Genomic DNA, 25,345 nt, shown 5'->3' on the forward strand with positions numbered 1-25,345 from the left:
ATCTAGCTGACATGGCTAACTGTTAGTTCAGACTGCTAGGTTATCTACATAGCTATATTAGCTTTAGCTTATATGTTTGCTCAAGCCTGTGTTGCTAAAGCAGCCAAGCTATATTGGCTTATGAAGTAACATTATGTGCATATTAAGTTGGGGGTGCCAATAATTTTGTCTGGCCAATTTTTTTGAGTTTTGTGTAAAATTATGTCAATTTTGTCTTTTTTCTTTGGATGTTTTTGTGTTGTTCCAATGCACATAAAGGAAGTAAACACATGTAAACCAAAAACATTTGTAATTGCAACAATTTCTGGGAGAAATGGTGAATTTTCTGGAAAAATTCCAGGGGGCGCAATACTTTCGCCCATGACTGTAGCTAGCATAGTTATGTTAGCCTTAGCTAAAGCTAACAAACCTAGCATACTCTGATGCCCTCTTAACAGTCAGAGTTACTCTGTTGATGCCATCAATGCACACGGACTTGTATATATGAGGAATAATACCTAACAACAGCTTTTAATGCTTAAATCTGATTTGTTGTACTTTTTCTAGTTTTATTTGTTTATAAAAATGTATTTAATGTTTAATTCCTGTACGTTGAGAGCAAAGCTAAGCAGAGTCAGATTCCTTGTTGTGTAAACATACTTGGCCAATAAAGCTGATTCTGATAAAGTGAGCCACCATTCTTGTTGATATATAATTAAATTATTTAGACCTCTGACCTTTTTCTCAGTTTAGTCTGTAATGTTATAATGTGGTTATTTCATGAGTATACCTGCCAGACTCTGTCTATGAATAAAGTTTTTATTAAATCTAAAACCGGATTACTACAGCACTTCTATTCTGACACAGAAGTTGTCTAAAATGAACGGTCTGTGAGAGCGGCTGTCAGAGATGTGAAGGCTGCAGCCAGACTGTTCAGAGAGAGAGGTTTAGTACCTCTGTGATGAGTTCAACTTTATCAAATTCAGTATATTTTTATGGTTGATAGCTCAGCTCTATTTGCCTCACAGTACCTGTCAGAGGTGAGAGAAGTTCATCCATTGTTGATAATGTGATGTGAAAAAGTACATTTTACTATCCACAACCAGACCTGACTACTGCCAGACCTGCTGAGTCCAGAAATCCCTTAAACAGAACCTGTCTGACAACACGAAGCAGGCCAGTGGTTTTCAAAGTGTGAAGCGGGCCTCCCCTGGGGGGCGCCACAGAGCTTCAGGGGAACCAGACACCTGAAAAAAAGATGATTTGCTTTGCTAACCTGTGCTGTGCACTGAGCAAAATGGATAAACTTACAGTTACTATAGGGACTATGCTATAGAGCAGTGTAACTCAACCAAAGAGACAAATTTGTGAGAAATAACTTTGCAAGAGCCACAATCTAAGAGGTGAAAAGTGGCAAAAACAGCTTGAAGTAGCAATAAAAATAGGTTAAAGGTGGCAAGATGTTCAAAAAGCAACAAAAATGGGTGAAAAGGGGCGAAAATGGGGAGAAAAAATGGATAAATGGTCAGAAAGCAGCAGAAATGGGTGAGAAGTGACAAAAAAATGAGTGGAAAGTGACTAAAATGAGCAAAAAGCAGTCAAGAGTGGCAAAAATGGCTAAAAAAAGGGAAACAAGTGGTATGTAATGGCAAAGGGTAGTTTAAATAGACAAAAAGTGGCAAAATAGTTAAAAAAGGGAAAATATTTGGATAAAAGTGGCAAAAACATTGTGAAAAAAAGGCAAAAATTGGGAAAAAAGGAAACAAATGGTATTAAATGGCAATGGGCAGCTTAAATGGACAAAAAGTGGCAAAAAATTGTAAAAAAAAAAAAAAAAGGGCATAGGATAAAAGTGGCAAAACTGGGAAAAAGTGGCAAAAAGATGTCGCAAAAATGAGAAAAAAAATGGAAAAAAGGGATATTTAATGATGTAATGTAGCTTCTGGGGGAAAAGAAGCAAAAAGAAGTTGAAAAATGGCCAAAAAAATATGAAAAAGGGGTTTTTAATGGCATTATAACTGAATAAGAGGGAAAGGCAGATGTTTAAGGACATTTGCAAACTAAAATATCCAAAATATATTAACATTAGAAATGTTTAAAGATTAGACATAAATGTTTGAAATTTGTTGTTTAATTTTTTTAAAATTTGAACCCTGTTTGTGGGTGGTGGTCTACTGAATGGACCAACACATCATGGAACCATCTAAAGAAATTCAAGAACAGATGAGAAACAAAGTCACCGACATCTATCAGTCTGGAAAGGTTATAAGGCTATTGCTAAGGCTTTGGGACTCCAGCCAACATCAGTGAGAACCATTATCCACAAATGGAGAAAACTGTGAACAGTGGTGAACCTTCAAAGGAGTACCAAGATGACTCCAAGGGCGCATGGACGACTCATCCAGGAGGTCCCAGAAGAACCCAAAACATCATCTAAAGACCTGCAGGCCTCACTGACTCAGTTAAGGTCAGAGTTCATGACTCATCAATAAAAAAAAGAGTGGGCAACAATGAGGTTCTCAACTAATTTATACCCGAGACCTAACACCTCTTTGAAATAAAAAGATCAGATCATTTCTCCATCACTGACAGAGACTGACCACTGTGGGACAGATTTGGGGAATTGCTGTTTCTAACTTTTGCCACCAGAGGGCGTGTGGCACCAGGACAGAGCGATACAGACAGGACTGCTTTCAAACGTTCAAAGTGCAAACCAGTGGAGATTGACTGACTCAGAAGTAACTGAATTGCCAAAAACATGAGCAGAAATTGATAAAAATAATACTGTGATCTTATATGCTATGAGATGCTTACATCAACTGGTGGCCAGGGGGCCAGATCAGGCCCCCCAAAGCTTCCCGTCCGGCCCCCACAAGATCATTAAATTCAGAAAAGGAGGAAAATAAGATTTTAAGAGTATCCTTTTGCTTTAAATGTCTGCAGCTGTTAAATCCATCCCACAAACAATTAACATTGAAATAGTTTTAGAATGAGCATTAGATCTGTTTTTACAGAAATTTACTGTCAAAATAAGTTGATATTTAAAAAAATGGTTAAGGTTGGCAGAAGTGTTGCAAAAACTGGCAGAAAATAAGTTGTGAAAAGAGGTTAAAATTTGTCACAAAATGGTACAGGAGGAAAAAGGGGCAAAAGGTATCAGAAATTGGTTACAAATGACAAAAAATAGTGCAAGAATGTAAAGAAAATGGGTTAAAAAATGGCGAAAATAGAAGAAAAGTAACACAAAATTATAATAGAGTGGCATAAAGGGGATAAAACATGCAGAAAAAGTGGTTGAAAGGGGGTTAAAATCTTTCAATAATTGGATTAATGAGGCAAAAAAGGGGCAAAAAGTATCAACAATGGGTTAAAAGTGGGAAAAATGCTTTTAAAGTTGTAAAAATTGTTGTAAAATGTATTAAAAGGGGTTAAAAAGTGGCATAAATAGAAGAAAAGTGGCAAAAAATTGATAAAAGAATGGCACAAAGGGGATAAAACATGCAGGAAACATGGTTTGAAAGGGGTTAAAATCATGCAAAAATCAGGTTAAAGGGGCAAAAAGTATCAAAAAGGGGTTAAAATGGTCAAAAATGGGTTACTATTGGTGCTAAATGACTGTTAGGGAGGGCCCATTCTCTTGTATTGTATCTCTTGTATTTTCAGGGGTCTGGCCAATCCTGTTGTCAGGCCTGCTGCATTATAGATAACAGGGATAGATATCACTGGTAATGACTAAAAATGTCCTGTAGTTTAAAGGAAAACACAAATACTACTGCAATAATGTTTCAATCAGACCAAAATGTTCATCTAATTTTTATGTATTTGAAAATCAGGCCCCCAGAGTTTTTGTTGAGACTAAATCTGGTCCTTGTGCAGATGGACTTGATGACCCCTGACCTATTGCATTATTGTATGCATTACTTACTTTCAACACTAGGTGGTGCTGTTATCTCTACCTTATGATGTGCTGAAATAACAGCTGATTCCGAGCCAACCAGCCTGTACCTGCACCAGCCAAGTGGAGAGCCCATGGATGTTTTAATCTGTGTTAACTATATTTTATATTTTTATGAACAGGAACCTCTCTTATCAGAGCAACAGAACATGATTTATTATTATTAATGCCATAGTACGATAAAGTAGTTTTTTTTTTTTTTTTTTTCAAAATTTAAACTCCTTTTCTGTAAACAGCATTACTTATTTTTCTGATGATACAGGCAAATTAACTAAACCATGCAACTAATGTCAGACTTCATAGTTAGGCTACAATCTGCACAAATGTCAAGGTACCAGAGAATAAAGTAGAAGGAACTGAAATACCTTTAAGGGGAAAATAATGAAATAAATGCAAAAAGAAAAAAAGGGGCAAAAATTGGTAAAATAGGTTAAGAGTGACCACATCTCTCCAGATGTTAGAGCTGCCCACACCATAGGCACTAATGCAACCCCATACCATCAGAGATGCAGGCTGCAGAACTGAGCCAGGAGAACAAGCTGGATGCTCCCTCTCCTCTGTAGTCCACAGGACACGATGTCTGTGCTTTTCTCTGACCACAGAACAGTTTTCCTCAGTCCATGTTAAATGAGCTTTGGTCCAGAGAAGACAGCGGTGTTTCTGGATCCTGTTCACATATGGCTTATTCTTTGGTTCAGTGTTAATTCTATCGTCTAAAACTCAGACTAAAACGTTAATCGACAGCCTTTTTTCCACGAGAAGACAACGCCAATACCACCCAAAATAGATCTTTGATGACTAGAACTAGATTTAAACATATTTTAGTTTCTGTTGGACCTGCCATGATATTTCTTCTCTGAGGGTAAATCAGAAAACAAAACATCTGTAGCTCTTCTGCCTCTCCTCTGTAGGAAGCAGAGACCTTCAGTTTGGCAGAGAACCCTAAACTGACACGCCAGATGGGAAAGCTTCAATAAGAAATGTTTGAGAAAAGGCAGAGGCTTTGAAAAAACTCTGAGTATGATTGGGTGAACGTTCTGTCTGTCACATCTCTGCGGGCCAATCAGAGCAACAAACACGTGACGTAGCCGATTGAGCTGCGCGTGCACAGCTACAGAGGAATAACGCGAAACACGGTGACGGTAGACATGTTAGTACTGGACTTTTGGGGGAGCAGGTGGCCTAGTGGTTAAAGGCGCTCCCAAGGCGGGCAGCCTGGGTTCGAATCCGGCTTGAGGCCCTCCACCGCATGTCCCTCCCCCACCCCTGACCCTGCTCCTCACTCCATCCACCGTCCTCCTCTATCTAATAAAGGCACAAAAATGCCCAAAAATAAATCTTGAAAAAAAGTACTCGACTTTTGTGGTTTTTGAAAAGAAAACAACTCACTGCTGTTCTTTGTTCTTCTTTTAACCAAGAAATGTCAAGTTCTGATAAAACTGGCACTCTAGCAGCATCCACGCTAATCTCTTCCTCCACAACTGCACCAGAGGCCTGTACAATGAAGCTGGATTAACAAGCCCTGGATATCTCTCCGCTAGCTGGATTGACCTATCGAGACATTTGCAATCCGGATCAGCTGTACGAGGAAGCTCGTTATCAACTCCTAACTGCAGCCAGGGTTTTCCAATCTGGATCAGTGCGGGCTCAAACAAAAGGGGTGGTGTTTGCAGCGTCTGACCAATCACAAACATGAAGAAAGCCTGTAGAGCAGCATCTTTTCAATGGAGGAACAGACAATCATTCTTCAAAAATAGGAGGAATTTAAATCAGTCATCCAGGCCAGAAGCAACACTGTCGCCACAGCAAAAGCCAGGAATGAATGCTGGCCGAAAATTGCCGACTCTGTTAATGCGTAAATTTGTCAGATTATACAAATGTAATTTATGGGACAATATAAACTGACAGCACTCTGATCACTCGGTTTCACTTTATTACGGTACAGATGTTTGGGGCGGAGCTTCCTCGGCGAATTTTATGTTGTAATATTAATTCCTCGCACGTTCCATTAATCCATGTTTCTGCTGTTCAGGTTTTTACACACTGTCCGCTATTTTCGGATCCGTAATCCGAAAAAAACGTCACGCACTCGGACCTTGCACACTGGATCCGATGCATTTTTATTTGCCTTCACTGCGAAAATTCGTAAAAGGTGGCAAATAGTTTAGTACTGTGAGCCTGCGTCTCTGTCACTCCTTTAAAATCCCGCTGGATCCATCCTGACACAGAGCTCCATTCAGCACCTGCCCATGCGTCAGAGCGCAGACACATGTTGGAGAGATGGAGGGCAACTTTTTTATTCAGTCTCTGTTATGAGCTGTGAGTAGGCTACAAATGTAGCCTCTTTATCTGTTATATTTCCATAGCTGATATCCACATGACACACCTGCAAACTATGGGGTTTTGGGAGAGAGGGAGGAGTTGGACGGGGGTGAGTGAGAGAGAGAGAAAGCAACAGGCGCTGATCTGAATCATCTATCACCCATCAGTCATATTTCCATGGTTTATATCCACATAATAAATGAGCAAACTTTGGTGTTTAAAGTGAGGTTTCAGGGCGAGAGAGAGGGAGGAGGGGTCCGGTGAGGGTGAGCAAGCGAGGAGAAAGCAGTGGACACTGTTTTAAATCATCACTCACCCATTTAAATGACTTGGACTGGTGCGAAAGTTCGCATAAAATCGAGCCTGTTCCGACAAGAAAGGACGGACGAAAATGTCGGCATCAGTGTGCAACCTGGACCAGAACAACATGAGCTCGATTTTCTTTTTTTAACATGCGAAAAAATTCGGACGAAATAATTGGACCGAGTGTGTAAAGGACATAATGTGTGACCATTATTATTAACCCCATTTTTTCAGATGCAATCCTAGTGGAGCAAAAAAGACTTGGGAACAGAAGATCAAATATATAAACACGGCAACGGGTGACAAGGCTTTATTTCTCTACACTGTCTCTGTTGTATGGATGAAATCACCGGAATTAATTATCATCTATCCCTAAAGATTCTTTCTTTCCTAAGCACTCTCCTCCTCTCTGCCCATTCTTAGAAGATCCTGGTTGGTGCACGGAAAGGATCTTCTAAGGATGGGCAGGCCATTTTCCAAGAGAACTGATTGGTCAGGAGGCGGGGCTTTTATACTCCTGATCTCTTATCCAGAACATAACCTGCTCCGGAGCAGGTTAGCCGTTCAGCGTAGGTTACAGCGGTGACTCCTGAAGTTATCTCGATAAGAAAAAAGCTTCGTCCTCAGCTCTTGCTGCTGCTTGTTTTCATCAGGACTCTGCTGCGCCAGAAAGTACCACCCCTCATCGCTGATTGGTCCTGTCACTTTCTAACCGGGGCCCAAAGGTTCAGATGAGAGCTTTCCAAGATGGATTCACCAGTGAGAAACAAGGAAATGGGCGTATCCATCTGATTTGCAAGGTTAACCCTTTAAAACCTGAGTTTCTGGACTCTTTTCTTATTTTAACCATTAAAGGCCCAGAAAATGTCTTGTGAGTACGTGCGTTTGCCCACTTTTCCACAATACTTAGAATTTTTAATATATGGCAGTTATTTACATTTTACTGCATGTTAGGACGTCCGGTTTGTGGATGAGACTGTAGACAGCTAAAACGAGGAGCTCCCGGCCGAATAAGTTTAAAAAAACGGAGAAAACCCTTATAATCATAACTCGACAACAGAAAAATAATTAATATGGATAAAACACATTTTACTGCATGTTAAGAGTGTTTTAACAGTTTAAAATGAAAAACACAAAAACGGGAGAACTTTATGCTAGAATCTTAGTGAGAAAAGGGGAAATTACAGTAATGACCAATGCTGGCTGTGAAGCACAGTTTCTCAGCTTTCAGAAACTGTTTGAATTTTCCGATAACACAATCAGTCATGCAGTTATGTTCATACGTGTGCTTCAACAGCGAGTCGTCAGCCACGCGCTTGGATTTATTAAGAGAACCCACTACCATGATTTGGTTCCAACAGAATAAATGCTTGGACTAAGAGTTCAGACTAGTGAGGACGTCTAATGGACTAAAACTATAAAGGGTAGAAATGACAAAAATTAAAAATAGCTGCCAAAGTTAACGCAGTGTCCCATTTTTTGGAAACTGTTGTGCATGCCAAGATCAGTGTATAAAGTTTTCCAGTTTTATAAATGTCGAAAATATACTCAATAGTGAAAAGAAAACCCTAAAAACGGCTAATCTGCAGGAAATAAGGAAGAAAAGCAGCAAGTCCTCTCATCAGTGACGCTGGATTAGAGATTAATTTGCATTTCTACATGAAGAAAAAATACTAAAAATTAGCAAAATTCAAAATGATGGTAGTCTGCTGACATGTGATTATGTCAGGCTGCTTCATGAATAAGGAGGTGTAATTGTTTTATACCTGGTTAATCCAGTTTTAAACTTTAAAACGTTTAATTTACAAACCCAGCAGATTTCGTGAGTGTAATGCAAAAGTTTTAGAAGATGTCTTTTTTCAGTGGTTGCTCACATTTTAATTCACAGAGTTAGAGGCCCCTGTTAGCTCTGAAAAGGCCTTTGAAGGCGTAAGGACCGGAAGTTCTCACCTTCATTCAGCACAGAGGCAGAGAACGGACACACCCACAAATCCCCAAACTTCTCCCTCCCTCTCTCTCCCTCCCTCTCTCTCTCTGTCTCCTCTTCTCAGAGCTCTTCAGACCGGAGGGAGGAATGGCGGCCCCTCGGAGTTTCTTCATCTCTCTCTCCGCTTTAATTCTTGTTTTGTATTTTTCTTGTGGATCTACGAGTCCGGGAAACAGAAGAGCAAACCAGGAGCGATGCGGCTACAAGGTAAAACTCAGAATTTAACTTTTAACGCGAAGTTTCCAGAACATTTTCGTTCCTTAGCTCGGCTGCTGCTGCGTATCAAGTGTCTTAAAGTTTTCGGAGATTGTTTTTTCTCTTCTGCCTCTTGTGATAGTTTACCTGTCTGAGTTAGAGACAGATAAACTAGTAAAATAGTTAAACGTTTGAGATAATACTCTGTAGAGAAGGTGGAGGTGTTTTTAAAGCCAGGTCACGTTACCTTTCTTACCTGTCGCTGTGATATTCAGCTCCTCTCTGCGGTCCTTTTAACCTTTACGCTCCAAACCAAACTCCATTCAAAGAAGGGCTTATTCGGAGAAAACCAGCTCTACTGTGGACTATAAAGGCTGAAAAGATGAATCATGAACATGCTGTAAGGAAGGCAGGTGTGCTTTTAAATTCGGCACACTGTAAAGCACTCTGACTCAATAAAGGTTGAATTGAAAGTGGTTTTAATGTCTCTACCTGTGCCTAACTGTATGAAACTGTATTTGATGCAGTTCTGATCTTTACTGAATTAAAAACAGACTGGTAATAATGGGCGAAGAATCAAATGAATATGACATGTAAACTTGTCCAAAATGTAAAACAAAGTTTAATTTAACAGTATAGCAAAGAGAAATGGTGAAAAAGTCCTTAAAACCTCTATCCTGCCCTATCTATACTGTAGCCTCTCCTTTTTCACCATTTTCTCCTCACCAAGCTGCATTTAAAATGTGCACTTTTAAAGAAAATCCACCATATTCCCAGATAATCAGCCCCTGTGCCATTATAGTTTTGCTTGTTGAAGAACTTTAGGTGTCCTTTTAAATCTGGCACACATAATGTCTATGATAGAGAGCTCTCATTTAACAACATGTTTTAGAGTGTTTTTAATGTCTGTGAGAAGGAAAAGAGTGTCTGAGACTAACCTGAGCTACAGCTGAATTAAAAACAGACTCTGAAAGGTTCCCTTTGCTTCTGCATTTGTAGAAATTGATTATTTAAATCTTACATAAAAAATTAAAATGTGCTAAAAGTCTCTACCCTGCCTTATCTGTGCTCTAACCTCTTTATTTCTCCTCATGATTCACACCAAACTGCATTTAGAAAGTGCATTTTTATAGAAAACCCACTCTATTCTTCAATAATCAGCACTTATTAATGAAAGTTTTAGGTGAGGTGAATAAATCAAGCGTCCCTTTAATTTTGGCACCTATATGATCTAACAAAGAGGACATAAATCAAAAGAAGGATGTTTAGTACTGGGTTTATTCAGGGCTGGGCAGTACATCAAGATTTTTAAGATGATTTAAAATATTTTCAGTACAAAAACAGGTGTTAATAAAGTTTTATTTGTGCAAGAATCCTACCAAAGTCCATCATTCTGATAATGTGACAGACGTGTAGCTATTTATTCTGAATATACCCTCATAAAGAGATGATTTTAGCTGCCCTGTCCCTGGTTTTAAGGTCTTAAAAAAAACAAGACAGCATAGCTGTGAAACTAGGTAAGGGGACTAAAGTATAATCTGTTTTTCTGTCAAAACCAATAAACAAAAAAACAAATAATTGGCGCCCTTTTTCCTTTTTTTTTTGTTTTCAACCTAAACGAAAAAACGTTTTTTCCTTTCTGAACAAAAAACAAAAAAAACAAAATCAAATAATGGCCGGTATGGTTTTTTTGGTTTTCCCTTTTTTTTTTGTTTTGCCGTTTTAGGTCTGGAAACGCAGAAACGGAAGCATGTGACCATGAGGTAAATGGACTCCCTACCAAAATAAAACCCAAACTTATAAATTGATAATAATAAGAAGATAGTTATGTTAAATAGTGCTTTTATTTTTAAACAGTGTTACAGTGTTTATTATATACATCATTATGCTCATTTTGATAATTTCAGGAAACATAATTTCTTTTGCTCAGAAAGAAAAAAAAATGTTTTTCTGTTTTTGGTTGAAAACAAAAACAGGTAAAAGGGCGCCACTTTTTTGTTGTTTAGTTTATTGGTTTTGACAGAAAAACAGATTAGGCTATACTTTAGTCCCCTGGCCAAACTAAATCAGAGTATGCTCAGGTAGTCTAGATCTGTCTGAATGGACTCTAAAAGCTGGTGTTTCTGCGATTCTTCAGCTCTAAACCAGGGATGTCAGACTCAATCACAGCAGGAGCCGAATTCTGAATTTGGGTCCAACCTGAGGGCCGAACAAGGCCAACATTTAACCTTCAACCCTCAACAACAGTTTCACCAGCAATATGCAATATTGCACCTTCTGCCATTGAAAATTGCAGCACCATATTTCAGTTTAATCTAAGTTTCCATTAATTGCCAAAACCTAATTTAGAAGGCTCAAAATCTGAGATAAAAATTCAAACTTACTAACTCAAAAGGTGTTTAAAGTCGAAATCATGTTTTTAAAAGGCAAATGTATAAGAAAAAAAGTTTAAATCATTATTTCTAATGGTCAAAACGAGAGATAAAATTTAAAATCATGAGTTTTAAAGGTCAAAATATGAGATAAATTTCAAAATCATTGGTTAAAAATGTCAGAGCCTGAAAAAAATTAAATTTTGAAGTTTTACAGGTCAAAGTTTTACTTAAAATTTTAAACTGAGGATACTGAAGACCAAATTATGAGATAAATTCATAGTAACGAGCTAAAAAGGTCAAAACATGAGAAAAATAAATCAAAATCGTGAGTTTAAATTCAAAATATTAATTGCTTAAAAATTTTAAATTGAGGGTCTTAGAGGTAAGAAATCAGATAAAAAGTCAGAAATGTGGATTGAAAAGGTCAAAATATGAAATAAAATGTCAAAACCATAAAAAACAAAAATATGAAACGGAAACAGAAATGTATTTCCCCACATTCCTGTGTCCATGTTTAAACTGGAGGAAGTCTGCAGATCTTAAACCTGTGGGACAGTTATAATAAAATACAAAAGGATCTGGGGGGCCAGGTATAACTGTACCAGGGGCCGGATTTGGCCCCCGGGCATCGAGTTTGACACCCCTGCTCTGAACTAATAAATTTAAGATATAAAGCTGTTTAGAAATATAAAACCTGTGATAAACTGGCTGAAAAAGTCTAAATATGAGAAAATGTCTCTCTTCTGTCTTTCCTTTCTATAAAGGAGTAAAGTTTGGCCTTTCTGCTGTAAACCAAACCTGTTTTAGTAGAGTTGCTCCTGATGAAGCACTTAAATGTTATTTGTTCTATTTCTGTGATATTTGCTTGTTCTGGTAGCTGGCTCATGTATGAACTTGAAACGAGACACCAAAGAAGCCAAACTCCACATCTGAAGTTGGACCGCTGTCAAACTCAGAGACGCAGAAATGATGAAAAACTTCTCCTCAGGGATGAAAAACTTCCCCGTCTCTCCATCAGAGTTTTGTGGTTCTGGGAGAACTGCAGGTAGTAAAGCTGATTTCCTGTCTTATGTGTAGTCTGTTAAAAACATTTGATGTGGAAAACACCAATGCTCCACATCCTCAGAGCTTTTCTGCTTTGTTTCAGGAAAACCACCCTTAGGTCTGCACACTCTGCAGTTAATTTCCATAGGATGGGAGCATTGTGATGAAGTTTAGCCTGGAAAAAGTCATCAGTCATGTTAGTGATCAAACGTAAGCAGACCTTCATCTCGACTGAAAATGTCTTTAATTATTATAATGGAGTCGTTCTTATAGTGGGCTAGACCCCAGTCTCCTATAGTCCTTGTCCTACAGCATCTATAAGACACAACCTCTGAAAGACTTGAGGCATGACTCCAAAAGCAGCAGGAACATTTTGGTGACTGAAATGTCACAGGAAGTAGACTTTTCTCTTCCAGTGACCTCAGGGAAAATTGTGGCTGCAGCCATAATAATTCAGCATCCCCGATGCAGCGCTGCATCCCTGGTTTGAAGGCAGTGAATACTGAGGTAGATGATGCTGAGGACACGGGCAGGAGAGGATGGGAGATGTTCAGGGTGATGTTTTCGTCATCGTTGCAGAGAGGTAAAGGGGGGATGAAGTGATCCTCTCTCAAGGTCTTCAGAGGTGGTAACAGCGGTTAGGAACATGAGATATCTGTGGTATCAGCGGGCCTGCCCAGAGATCCGGCCCTCCTCAGCTGTGGTTTTTGATGATATTGTTGTATGTTGGTTCAGTAACATTGATGCTAACAGTCATTTCATTTTGGAGCAGAAAAGTTTGTCATACTTTTATTGGGTCTGATATTTAAATTATTTATTTACACCACTTTTTCACTGCTTTTTTTTAGCCAATTTTTGCCACGTAATTAGCCACTTTTTACCCTATTTGCCCCTTATTACACTTTTTTGACACTTTTTAACCGTCTTTCACCATATTTCCTGCTGTTTTTTGCCACTTTTGACTCGTTTTTGCCTCAATTTTCCCATTTTTCCCTTTCTCCCTGTTGTTTGCCACTTTCTGACTGCTTTTCACCACTTTTTCTGCAAATTTAAACCCATTTAGCCTCTTTTAACCTATTTTTGCTACTTTCTGCCAATTTTTGCAACTCTCTTAGCTACTATTCATTAATTTTGTACACTTTTTAGCCCTCTTTCTTTACTTTTTCTGTCATTTTTGCAACTATAAACCCATTTTTGCCTCTGCTTTCCCATTTTTTTTCCTTTTTCCCTATTATTAGCCACTTTTTAACCGCTCTTCACCACTTTTTCCGCTTATTTGTCAATTTAAACCCATTTAGCCTATTATAACCCATTTTTGAGACTTTCTGCCAATTTTTGCCACTTTATCAGCTATTTTTCATTAATTTTTGCACACTTTTTTTTGCCACTTTTTAACAGTCTTTCACCATATTTCCTGCAGGTTTTTTTTTGCCACTTCTGACTCATTTTTGCCTTGGCTTTCTCTTTTTTTTCCCTTTCTCCCTGTTATTTGCCACTTTCTAACTGCTTTTCACCACTTTTTTCGCTGTATTTGTCAATTTAAACCCATTTTGCTATGATAAAGACGGTTATTATTGGGATAAAAAAATATATATATTTTTATCATGGCTTAATTCTACAATGAAATTCAACCCCCATGGATGGACCTGTATATCAGTATGAAAGCCTCCATGGTGCTGATGCAGAAATGCACGGTTAAAAACTAAAAACCAGTCATGAGGATAGTTTAGTATTCTGGTGGTCGTCCTGTGCATTTGTTAGTTTGTCTTTAAATGTGGAGCTGAAAGATTTAGAAAGTCTGGTTCAGATTTTTGTGTTTAAAAAGTGCAGAAGTTAAATATTATGTGTCATGTTTGCTGTAGGAATAAAAATGATGCGTCTGCGTGTGTTTGTACCGAGCTTTCCAGGTTTGAATTTTCCGGTGTTGATGGATGACTCCGGCCCACCTTTGATGCCCCGTCTGTGTCTGCGTTATCCTGGTTTCCTCTTTGGCTCTTTGAAGTGTTTTCTACAGGAAGCTTCACACTGTTTACTCTGCTCAAACATTCCTTCCTGCTGCAACCTCCACCTCCACCCCCCTCACACACGCTCAGACACGGACTGCCCCCCTCGCTTTAGAAAGACTTCAAAGCCTGCAGGATGGGGGTGTGAGGAGCTGCTATTCTACAGGTGTGAGGTTGTTACAGCTCTTTGTGTGAATGAGGGACCCGTTAAAGCTCTGCTGGTTTAAAGCCTGCTGTTGAATCTACGCTGTAGCCCCACCGGAACCCTAGAGAGAGACAGGCACACGTAGAATTAAACCACGAGCTCTGTGATTGGTCTGCTGGTTGGCACAGGTCACTGGAAGTCTCTGAGATTTGTCTACAGCAGTGTTAATCAACCAAAGAGCCAAATTATTTCAAAAATACCATTGCAAGAGCCACAATCTAAGAGGTGAAAAGTGGTGAAAATGGGTTAAAGTGGCAACAAAAATAAGTTAAAGTGGTGAAATGGTCTAAAAGTGGAAAAGAAGTGGCAAAACACAGGTGAAAATTGGCAAAAATGGTGAGAAAAAGTGGCAAAATAAATTTAAAAAAATTAGTAACGGGTAATAATGGTCAAAAAATGGTAGTATGTGGCAAAAATGAATAAAGCAAACAGCAGGATAAAAGAGGCAAAAACTGGTGGAAAATGGCAAAAATGGGGAGAAAAAGGGTCAGAATAAATCAACAATGAGTTACAGGTGGTAAAACTGGTAAAAAAAAAAAAGATAAAAAATGTGGCAAGAAAGAGTAACTAAAATGGGCAAAAGTGGCAGCAATGGAAAAAGGCAACTTAAAATATGCAAAAAGGGGCAAAAATGGCATAAAGGGGGAAAAAATTTGAAAATAGCAAAAAGCAGGATAAAAGAGGCAAAAACTGGTGGTTAAAAACAGTAACAAAAAATGAGTTACAGGTAGCAAAATTGGTCAAATAAAGGTAAAAATTTGGCCAAAAATTAGTGAAAAGAGACTAATATGGGCAAAAGTGGCAAAACCATCAAAAAGTGGCCAAATTGATTAAAAAATGAGTTACAGGTGGTAAAAATTGTTAAAAAAAAAAAAAAACTTCAAAATGTGGCAAAAAGATGAGTGAAAAGAGACTAAAATGGGCAAAAAGTGGCATTCAATGGAAACAGGCAGCTTCAGTGTGTGAGAAGGGGCAAAACATGACAAAAAAGTGGAAAAAAAAAAAGCAAAAAGTAAGACAAAAAAGGCAAAAACTGGCAAAAGAAGTGGCAAACTTGGGCTTAAAAAGCTGTAATAATAGATTAAAAGTGGCAAAAAAGGAAAAAAAAATGCAAATAAGGGCAATGAAAATATACAAACAAAAAAATAAAGGTTGACAATTTAAGCCAACTGTACAAGAGTGGGGAACAAACTGATTGATGGATAATTTCTGAGGTTAAAGTTGACCTTTTTAAGGTTTTCTGTTGGAAAAATATTTTAAAATAAAGATGTAAAAGAGCCACAAATCATCACAAAAGAGCCACATGTGGCCCCAGAGCCACACGTTGAGTATCACTGGTCTATCTTTGTCTGCTCTAGAGCAGAGATGAAACCGTTAATGGAACTCAGCAACACTTGATTTACTTTATTTATGAGAACCTTTTTTTTTATTAAATTATCAACCTAAATAAAAAACATCAATTTACATTATAGCTGCTTCTGTTTAAAACTGGGACAAAAATCTTCCTTTAATTTAGATCTTCATGGCGTTTAGTAATGTTTGACATGATCACATGTTCAGGAGTCGACCAATCATCAGCCTGGATGATTACTGATGCAGATATTTTGCATTCTGTTCTGACTCCACTGAGAGCTGAATCGCCTCCTGGCTTTGTTTCAATCTCCAAAGTCCAACCTGATTTCCCTCCCACTACTCACCTCCCACCGATATTGATACAGATAACTGAATATGAGTTTCAGACAAGAAATTTCAGTCCTTTTGGACTCACTTTAAGGTTTGAGGATGACCACGGAAACAAACTTTAGTCCTTAAAAACACTTTAAAGTTTAAAGAATGAGGATATATAAAGGAAAAGACTTCAGCTGGCATTGGTCTGTTGTTCAGCCTAAAACTTCACTAATTTATCAGGATATATGGACAGAATTTACAGTTGATGTATGCTGAAATACACAGGCAAAATATCAGATGTAACTAGATTAAAATTGCAATTTCAGCTGAAATTGTGAAGGGGTGCTGAGAGTTGAATTGAGGAAGAACTGTTGAAAATAGCCAAAAACACAAAAAATAGCTGAAAATAGCATAAGAATAGCATAGAATAGGATAAAATGGCATAAAAGTAGCTGAAAATGTCATTCAATAGCCAAAAAAGGACAAAAATGGCTGAAAATAGCCTAAAAAAGCTTAAAATAGCCTAAACATAGCTGAAAGTAGCCTAAAAATAGTTGAAAATAGCTTAAGAATAGCTGAAAATAGCCTAAAAGTAGCTGAAAATGGTGTTCAATGGCTGACAAAGCATAGAAATAGCTGAACATAGCATAGAAATAGCTGTATTTTAAAAATTATTGAAGTTAGAAATGAGAAAAGTCATAGCAGTCAAATGACGAAGAAACTGATTTTTTGAAGTTCAAACAGTTGATACAACAAAGAATGAAGGAGGAGATAGCCGGCACGGAAGAATAATAATAAACAAAATGGCCGACACTAATATCAATAGTGTGGATGCTCAGCATCCCCACTAAATATCAGAAATTTTGATGTCTGCTGATACTGATACCAGACTGATGATATTGTACATCCCTAACTGTGTCTGTCAGCATTGATGTACAATCAGAATGCATCATGGGAAAGATTATTTTCATCACCTTTATTCATTTTTATCTTTTTGTACTTTTTTCTAATGTGACTTCACAATACAGAACTTTGCATTTTCTTTGGTGGTATGAATGCGGTTTCCTTCCAGGATCAGCTTCTTGTTTTACTGAATATTTTCTCTCTGCTCCTCATAAATGTTTTTTCCAGATATCCTCTCCTTCTAAAATTCCCTCCTCATTGTTCCCACTCCAGCTCTCAGGACATTTCTTTGGACCGAGATACCCAGCAGTGTCTTTCAAGGTTTATTTTTCCCAGAAAAGCCTCGGTATTTAGTTAAACTCCACAGAACATGCCCACAGTTTGCCTGCAGGTCTCAAACACAGTTTTTGAGAAGCCAGCGTTCTGTTTCTGATCTGGGTCTTCAGAAACTCTGTGAGTGGTTCTTCCAGCAGGACGGTCTCCATGGTGCTGTTAGAACATTCTGTGATACACATTTGGAACCGTTCTTCCTTCTAAAAGTCAAGTTTCCAGCTTTATTTCCCACGGTTTTAACACTTGTGGAGGGTTATTTACTTTACATGGTAAGGAAGAGATAAAACACGACTCACTTTGTGTTTCAGAGGTTTTCAGTCAGATGTTAGGATGGTGGAGATCTCAGACCTTCAGCTGTCAGCGCTGATTTTTTCATGGGATCACTCTTTCATTTTATAACTGTTATATAAAATAGGTTTAGGAGTTTGAAGTGAAATACTGTCATTTATGAAAATAACTGATATTGCATCATTTTAACTCCTTTAAAATCAGAGGGTCCTCTGGTGGGCTGGCACTTTTTTCTTTTTAAACTTTTTTTGCAATTTAAAAAATGACTGTAAATATACTACACACTGGAAAGCTGATATTCTCAGGATTCTGACCCTGTGAACTGTCCCATCATAGCAGACACCAATAATGCATTTGTCAGACTACAACCAAACAAACATTCATTACAGTTACACAACTCTTCTATCATATTCCATCAAAACCAGGCACCAGAAAGAGCCTCCACAAAGTCTAAAAGCAGGACCACATCCATGCAGATCCATGGACTGCTGTATAGCTTTAGATTTATCATTGCTGTATTTACTGTAATAATTTCAGCCACGTAGAGCTCAGCCGTGTGGTTCCAGAAGTAAATATCCCATTTATTTTCTCCATAGAGGATTTGATTATTATCCTTATATTATCTAAAGTCTCAGAGTTAGATCTACTAGAGCTACCTGAGTCTGAAACGATGGTACATGCTCCTGTAGAAGACGAAAGTTTGCAAGATATCAATCTAGTTTTAAGAAAAACATCCTTAGCAGCCAAAAATACTACAATACCCACAATCCTCGAGTGTCACAGAAACTCCTCTGATTGGTAAAAACTCAAACTATAAAATATTACAGACTTATAATTTCAAATGTAAACACTACAGCACTGATCATCAACTGGCGGCCCGGGGGGCCACATCAGGCCCCCCAAAGCCTCCTGTCCGGCCCCCAAAAGATCATTAAATTCAGAAAAGGAGGAAAAGACGATTTTTAGAGTATCCTTTTGCTTTAAATGTCTGCAGCTGTAAAAAAAAATAACATCCCACAAACAATTAACACTGAAATAGTTTTAGAACGACTTGAAATTTGATCTGTTTTCACAGAAATTTGTATCAAAATAAGTCGATATTTAAAAAAAATGGTTAAGGTTGGCAGAAGTGTTGCAAAAATTTGCAGAAAAAGTTGTGAAAAACGGTTAAAATGTGTCAAAAATGGTAAGGGAGGAAAAAACGGGCAAAGGGTGTCAAAAATTAGTTACAAATAAAAAAATATTGCAAGAAAGTAAAGTGGCAAAAAATGATAATGGAGTGGCATAAAGGGGATAAAATATGCAGGAAAAGTGGTTGAAAGTGGGGATAAAATCTTTCACAAATTGGGTTAAAGAGGCAAAAAGGGACAAAAAGTATCAACAATGGGTTAAAAGTGGGAAAAATGCTTTTAAAGTTGCAAAAATTGTTTAAAAAAATGTAATAACGGCTTTAAAAAGTGGCAAAAATAGAAGAAAAGTGGCAAAAATCGATAATAGAGTGGCACAAAGGGGATAAAACATGCAGGAAACGTGGTTTAAAGGGGTTAAAATCATGCAAAAATTGGGTTAAAGAGGCAAAAAGTATCAAAAAGGGGTTAAATATGTCAAAATTGGTTATTATTGGTGCTAAATGACAATTAGGGAGGGCCCGTTCTCTTGGAGTTTTGGGGGGCCGGCCAATCCCATTGTCAGGACTGTCTCCTTGTGGCCTGCTGCATTATAGCTAATAGGGATAGATCTCACTGGTAATGACTGAAATGGCCTGTAGTTTAAAGGAAAATACAAATACTACTGCAATAATATTTCAGTCAGACCAAAATGTTCATTTGAAAACTTGGCCCCCAGAGTTTCTGTTGAGACTAAATCTGGCCCTTGTGCAGATGAACTTGATGACCTCTGCACTACAGGAAGGAAGATTCTTATGTGGTTTGAAAGCTTGTAAAGCTGACATTAACAAAGGATAAATTGAATTGCAAAGGATTGTGGGATATGTAGTTCTTTCCTCCTTGTAAAGAAAAATGCACACAGTCTTGGACCCTTTTTCTTTGTTTTTGAATGAGCTGAAATGATGGTTTTTTTAGTCATGAGTACTCAGGGAGCTGTTCAGCTTGGTCTGAGCACTGAAAGTGTTGCAATAAGGAGTTTATGGAATGTTTATGGGGGATTTGAAAGGTGAATTTCTTCTCCAGGACCAGTGCTGAGGAAAAAGTGTCAGGGCACCTTTGAGCTCTATAAAGCCTGGTTGGTATGGAAATAATGAAATGTGTAAATAATGTCTAGTGATGCTGGATGACTGATCTATTACTACAGCTATACATCAACATACGGTTCTTTATCATTGTTAAAGCAGAAGTTCTGCATGGATTTGAATGTTGTGTGCCTTGAGATTGGGCACTAGCCTAGAGGAGTAGCTGGGGTGGAGGAGGGCTGCAGTAAAGCATAACCAGCTAGAGCAGTTTAAATATGGCAGCAGCAGAAGTGCTAGCCAATAGTGTGCTTAGCTGGCCGTCAGCTGCTGAGAGCTTGTGTGAGATCAGCTGATCTCAAATAAACGTCAGCGCCCGACTCTGTGGTCGCTGATGCCATATGCTTGATTTGTTGATTTCTCCATCACAATATTTGATTTGAAAGTTTTTAAAGACCAGTATTATGCACATAGTTGCAAGAATGCACTTTATTTTATCCATTCTTCTATTTCTGTGTCAGTGATACTGATGGTGAATCTGGACTATTGACAGGATTCCTCTAAGTGTCACCTGATGTCTATATGTTGACGCGTTGGGGAGTTGCAGCCTTTTTATTCTAGTGGTTAAGGGTCCTTTTTTGGAGTTTGAAAACACCGGGACTTTCCTCATAGAAACAGGTGTAAAATCTTAATTTTCTGTCCTTTTGCTCTCATATTTGAACCTGAACTAGCCGAGGCTTCATGCTTTGTTCCAGTTGAGTTTTCCAGCTAATATCTCCTAGCTACAGCCGTCTACAGGCTTCTGCTTCTCTATAAAAAATGACAGGAAAAGAAATATTTTTGTAGTACTCAGTACCATCAGCAGCTGTTTCAAACACATTTATTTAGGCTATGACACGTTCCTTGGTTTAAAACCTTCAGTTTTTACACATTTGACATCCTGTTATGCTAATAACGGAGCATCGACGCTGACTGAAGCCACTTGATGGCTTTATCAGACTTTTGTAGCTCCCTCAGGAGACGCAGAAGTCTTGACACAGACTTTGAAGCGTGTGCCGACATGAACAAATAATCAGGTGGCTCCAGAAGAAAACACAGCCCTCTTTTTATCCGATAACGTGATGACGGAAACAGCTTCTTCTTCACAGGATGATTCAGAAATCAGGTTCTCACAGGAGGCCGATGATTTAGCTCCGTGTGCGCTCTCTCCGGTCGAACACATCTGCAGAAACCATCACATCTGTCCCCGCGGAGGAAGACACACCAGGAAACCATCCAGCTTCCTCCTCTCTGGGTTCCTCATCCTCCTTTCCATCTCTCTGTACCCTTTCCATCATCATTAAACGGCTTTCCATTCCTAACGTATCCCATCATCCTCCTCGGCTTCGGTGTGTTTTTGGCATCAGAGGGCCTCAGAGGGCGTCACGGCTGGACGGGCGTCCGATGTGAAACACGTGTGTTAGCTGGGTTTCTGGCGAGAGAAGGTGAGCGATCGACGCTGGAGCTTCATCTCTTACATAAAACATGTCAGGGAAATATTCATCCGTCTCCGTCTTCCGAGGATAATTTCCTTTAAAACAGAGAACATGGTTTCAGACTCCACGTCTGCAAGCTTTGTTCACTGAGTTTAGTCAGGTTTGGACAAATAGACGACGCTGTTCTGGTTATTTTGGTCATGAAATGATAAAAATGAAATTTGGGGGAAAAATTAGGTGGAGAAAGAGATCATAGTTACTCATTATTATTCTAGTGAGTTCTTTTAGGCCTAACTTTCCCGACATTCCCTCCCCTTTCTTTCTCCACCTTTCAGAAAATGTGTGCTGAAACGAGCCGTTCCCAGATTTTCCCTTCATGATGTCTTGTGGGGAGTTAGCCCCGCCCCCAGGGTCGGTTTTCCCTCCCTGCTTGGAAGAAAGTCCCGCCCCCCTCCTCCTGATCCTCCTCTGGATCAGCAGAGCCACATCCATTTCCTGAGCGGGGCGTGGTCAGGGGCGGAGTCAGACAGCTTGTTAACATTTAAAGCCACAGACACAGAAACAGCTGGTTCTGAACAGGACTGAAACAGAGGGGTTTTTAGACATGCAGAAATCAATACTGGAGTGTTTTTAGAGCAACAAACATCACAGGTATGTTTTGGGGACCTCTGAGACTGATATAAACTTGTCTTAAAGGGGTCAAATAGGTGACCTTTAAACCCAAAGTCTCCAAATTTGGATGACATGTCAGCGAATGAGACGAGCAAATGTGCAGCAAATCCTGAATATCACTGCTACCTTGATTGACCGGGGGCTTCTGTGGTATGAGGTAATTTCATATTAGTTGGGACGATTTTATTTTATGTGTTATTTATAGCAGAGAAACAGGCATACATATGTATAACATTTGTTATGAGGGATGCTGCTGCATAGAGAGGCTATAACCCTCGCTGCAGTGTGGAACATTATTCCTGGCTATGGAAGATCTTGGATGCAACCTCATTTTTGCTAGCCTACTTTTGATTTTCTTCACTGACAGAACGCTGATGTTCGACTGAAGCCCTGGTTCTAGCTGTTTTTGTGTTTGTGCTGCAAAACTAACATCCAGTTTATGATGTGAACTGGTTTACCTGCTCTCACTGGTGATTCTTGGTGCCAGGATTATAATTTTGGATGGACTAAGGTGCTGGTGTCAAACTCAAGGCTCAGGGGCCAAATGCGGCCCACGGTGCAGTTTTACCCGGCCCACAAGATCATTTCATATTTTAATTAGAAGTGGCTCACCTGAATGAGGTCTGCAGATTTCCTCCAGTATAAAAATGTAAATTTAACCTTGAAGACAGTGTTAATTTTGACGGCATTTTTAAATTTAGTTTTAGTTTTAGTCTTTTGCCTAAAATATCTTTTAGTTTTAGTCATAATTTAGTCATCTAAATTGTTTTAGTTTTAGTCTAGTTTTAGTTGATGAAACTTCACAACATTTTAGTCGAAGAAATTTACAGTAAATTTAGTCGACTGATTGGATCACTCCCCACCTTACCCCGCCACCGCGCAGCAAAAGTAGCTGTGATTGGATATATGCCTAACTTGTCCCTACCTACTGATGAAATTAGGTCTGATTGGATAGTCTGGAAGGTCTCTGTCAGACATTTTCGTTTTTATTTGTTGACTAAAATGTCAGTCAGTCAATTTCATTTTAGTTTTTGTCCATGTGCACTTGTTTTTATTAGATACTGTCTCGTTTTCATCAGGAGAAAAAAGGCTATTAACGAAAACTATACCAAAAATAATTATTCAACAAAATTAACACTGCTTGAAGATTTACAGAAATTCTTGTTAAGTCATAAAAATCTGAAAGACGAGAGTAGAAATAGTCAGGAATGGGGTAAAGAAATTTTTCTTTTTATTTCATATTTTCATTTTGCAACCTAAGATTATGACCTAAACTTAGGATTTTGACTTTTTATTTCATATTTTGACATTTTAAATTCATAATTTTGACCTTTTCTCTCATATTGTGACCTTTTAAACTCCTAACTTTGACTGTTAATCCTATATTTTCACTTTCTAAACTCTTGATTTTGTATTTTATCTCATATCTTGACCTTTAAACTCATGATTTTAAGTCTCTATCTCATATGTTTGCATTTTTAAAACCTTATTTTGACTTTTAATTTTGTGTTTTGACCTTTAGGACTTATAAAGTTGACCTTTTATCTCAGATTTTGAGCCTTTAACTCATTTATTTATTTATTTAGCATTTACCTTATTTGACATGGACACACAGTACCATTGATGCTGTGATATTTATTCATTTTCACTTTTTTTTTTTTTTCAGAAATCTTAAAATCCTTTATCATCACGGTTTAATTTTCCCTACAATTCATTGCCTGTGAAAACATGGTTGACAGTTTTTGGTTAAATCTTGACCCTGTTAGGCCCTCAGGTTAGTCCTGAATCCAGAATCCAGCCCCTGCTGTGACTGAGTTCGACACCCCTAGGCTAAGGTTTTTACTTGTTTTTTATTCTCTTGAAATCTCTTTAAATTTGAGGGAGGGTATGACACTATTAGAAAAGTTATTAATGCCCAATCCTAGTTTTTAACAAGTTATATCAGGACACACCCCCACAAGTAAAGGGGCGTGGCCAAACCTGGCCCTAAGTTGTGCCCAGAGCTGTCCCGTGTTAACCTTGCAAAGCAGATGGATATGCCCATTTCCTTGTTTCTCACTGGTGAATCCATCTTGCAAAGCTCCCGTCTGAACTGTTTGGGTCCGGTTAGAAAGTGACAGGACCATTCAGCGACGAGGGGCGGTACTTTCAGACACAGTGGAGTAAACAAGTAAACAAGCAGCAGCAAGAGCTGGTGCAGTTATGTAGGAAGCGATTAGCGTGGATGCTGCTAAAGCGCCAGTTTTATCAGAACTTGACGACATTTCTTCATTAAAAGAAGAACAGAGAACAGCAGTGAGTTGTTTTCTTTTCAAAAATGACAAAAGTCGAGTACTGACATGTCTATGGTCACCATGTTTCGCGTTATTCCTCAGTAGCTGCGCATGTGCAGCTTGATAGCGGCTACGTCACGTGTTTTGTTGCTCTGATTGGCCCGTAGAGATGTGACAGACAGAACGTTCACCCAATCACACTCTGAGATTTTTTCAAAGCCTCTGCCTTTTCTCAGACGTTTCCTATTGAAGCTTTCCCAGATGGACGTGTGAAACAAATCCATCTGGCGTGTCAGGTTAGTCTCGTGTGTGACCAGCCTATTTTGATACTAATTGATAACATACATTATTGATCTATTAGTGGGTTATTGTTATGTAATGGCAGCAGGAGGTAAGAGCAAATAAAACCCTGGAAAAAAAGCACAGTAAACAATTAGTGTTTGATTATTCAACCTTTATTTAATCAAGACAAACTTGAGGTGAAAACTTAATGTAAAAGCAAACATCATATAGAGGTGTAAATCTGCAGCGATCCCTGATTAAGGTCATTGTTTTACTTTTATTATATTTCATGTTTTTCTCTCCAAACACACCTGATGCTACCTGGTATGGAAGTGTCTAACTTTAGCATGCATGTCAACATTAGACCGTGTTATTGTCAGCAGCTTCCTGCAGACATCGCCTTCAGCTTTAACCTTTCTGTGTCTGCTCTCTGCAGCTCAGCTGGAGCCTGTAGGTCCAGGTGACATGACTTAATCCTCTGTTTCTCCTCTTAAGAGCCTTTAACGCCGACTGTCCAGTACGTTTCAGCTGCTGGTGGTGAGCGTTGTTGGTTCGTGCCCCTTTAAAGAAAGTCACTTTGTCCCGCTCCTCTCTGCGTATCCAGAAAAAGTCTTTTAAAGGACAAACCGTCTCAGCAGGAGACGAGCAGCTCCTCCTGGGCGAGGAGGAGTCGGGATGAAGAGGAGGGGTGGGGGGTCTTTGAGGAGCAGTCATGCAGGAGGAGGAAGCTGCAGGTTTTGTTCCTGCGGTGGGAAATCTCTGGTTGGCTGCTCCCGAACACACGCACAGACAATCACACACAGTCCTTATTGTTGCACCTCACAGAGTTTTCCTCTCTGGATTTTTGTTCCTCTCTTGGAGCTGCAGAGACGAGGTCAGATCTGATCAAAGTTTTATT

General features: G+C 38.8%; 1 protein-coding gene across 1 annotated transcript in view; it reads left to right on the top strand.

Moving 5' to 3' along the window:
- The first annotated feature begins 8,633 nt into the window (after nt 1-8,633).
- il17rd (interleukin 17 receptor D) overlaps nt 8,634-25,345 on the top strand; it is a 49,894-nt gene continuing 33,182 nt past the window's right edge. Inside the window, exon 1 of the mRNA XM_041782993.1 lies at nt 8,634-8,753. Coding sequence (XP_041638927.1) covers nt 8,634-8,753 — 120 coding nt within the window. The remainder of the gene's footprint in view (nt 8,754-25,345) is intronic.

This window comes from Cheilinus undulatus, linkage group 3 (genome assembly GCF_018320785.1).
Source record: "Cheilinus undulatus linkage group 3, ASM1832078v1, whole genome shotgun sequence".
In the NCBI taxonomy this organism is placed as follows: Eukaryota; Metazoa; Chordata; class Actinopteri; order Labriformes; family Labridae; genus Cheilinus; species Cheilinus undulatus.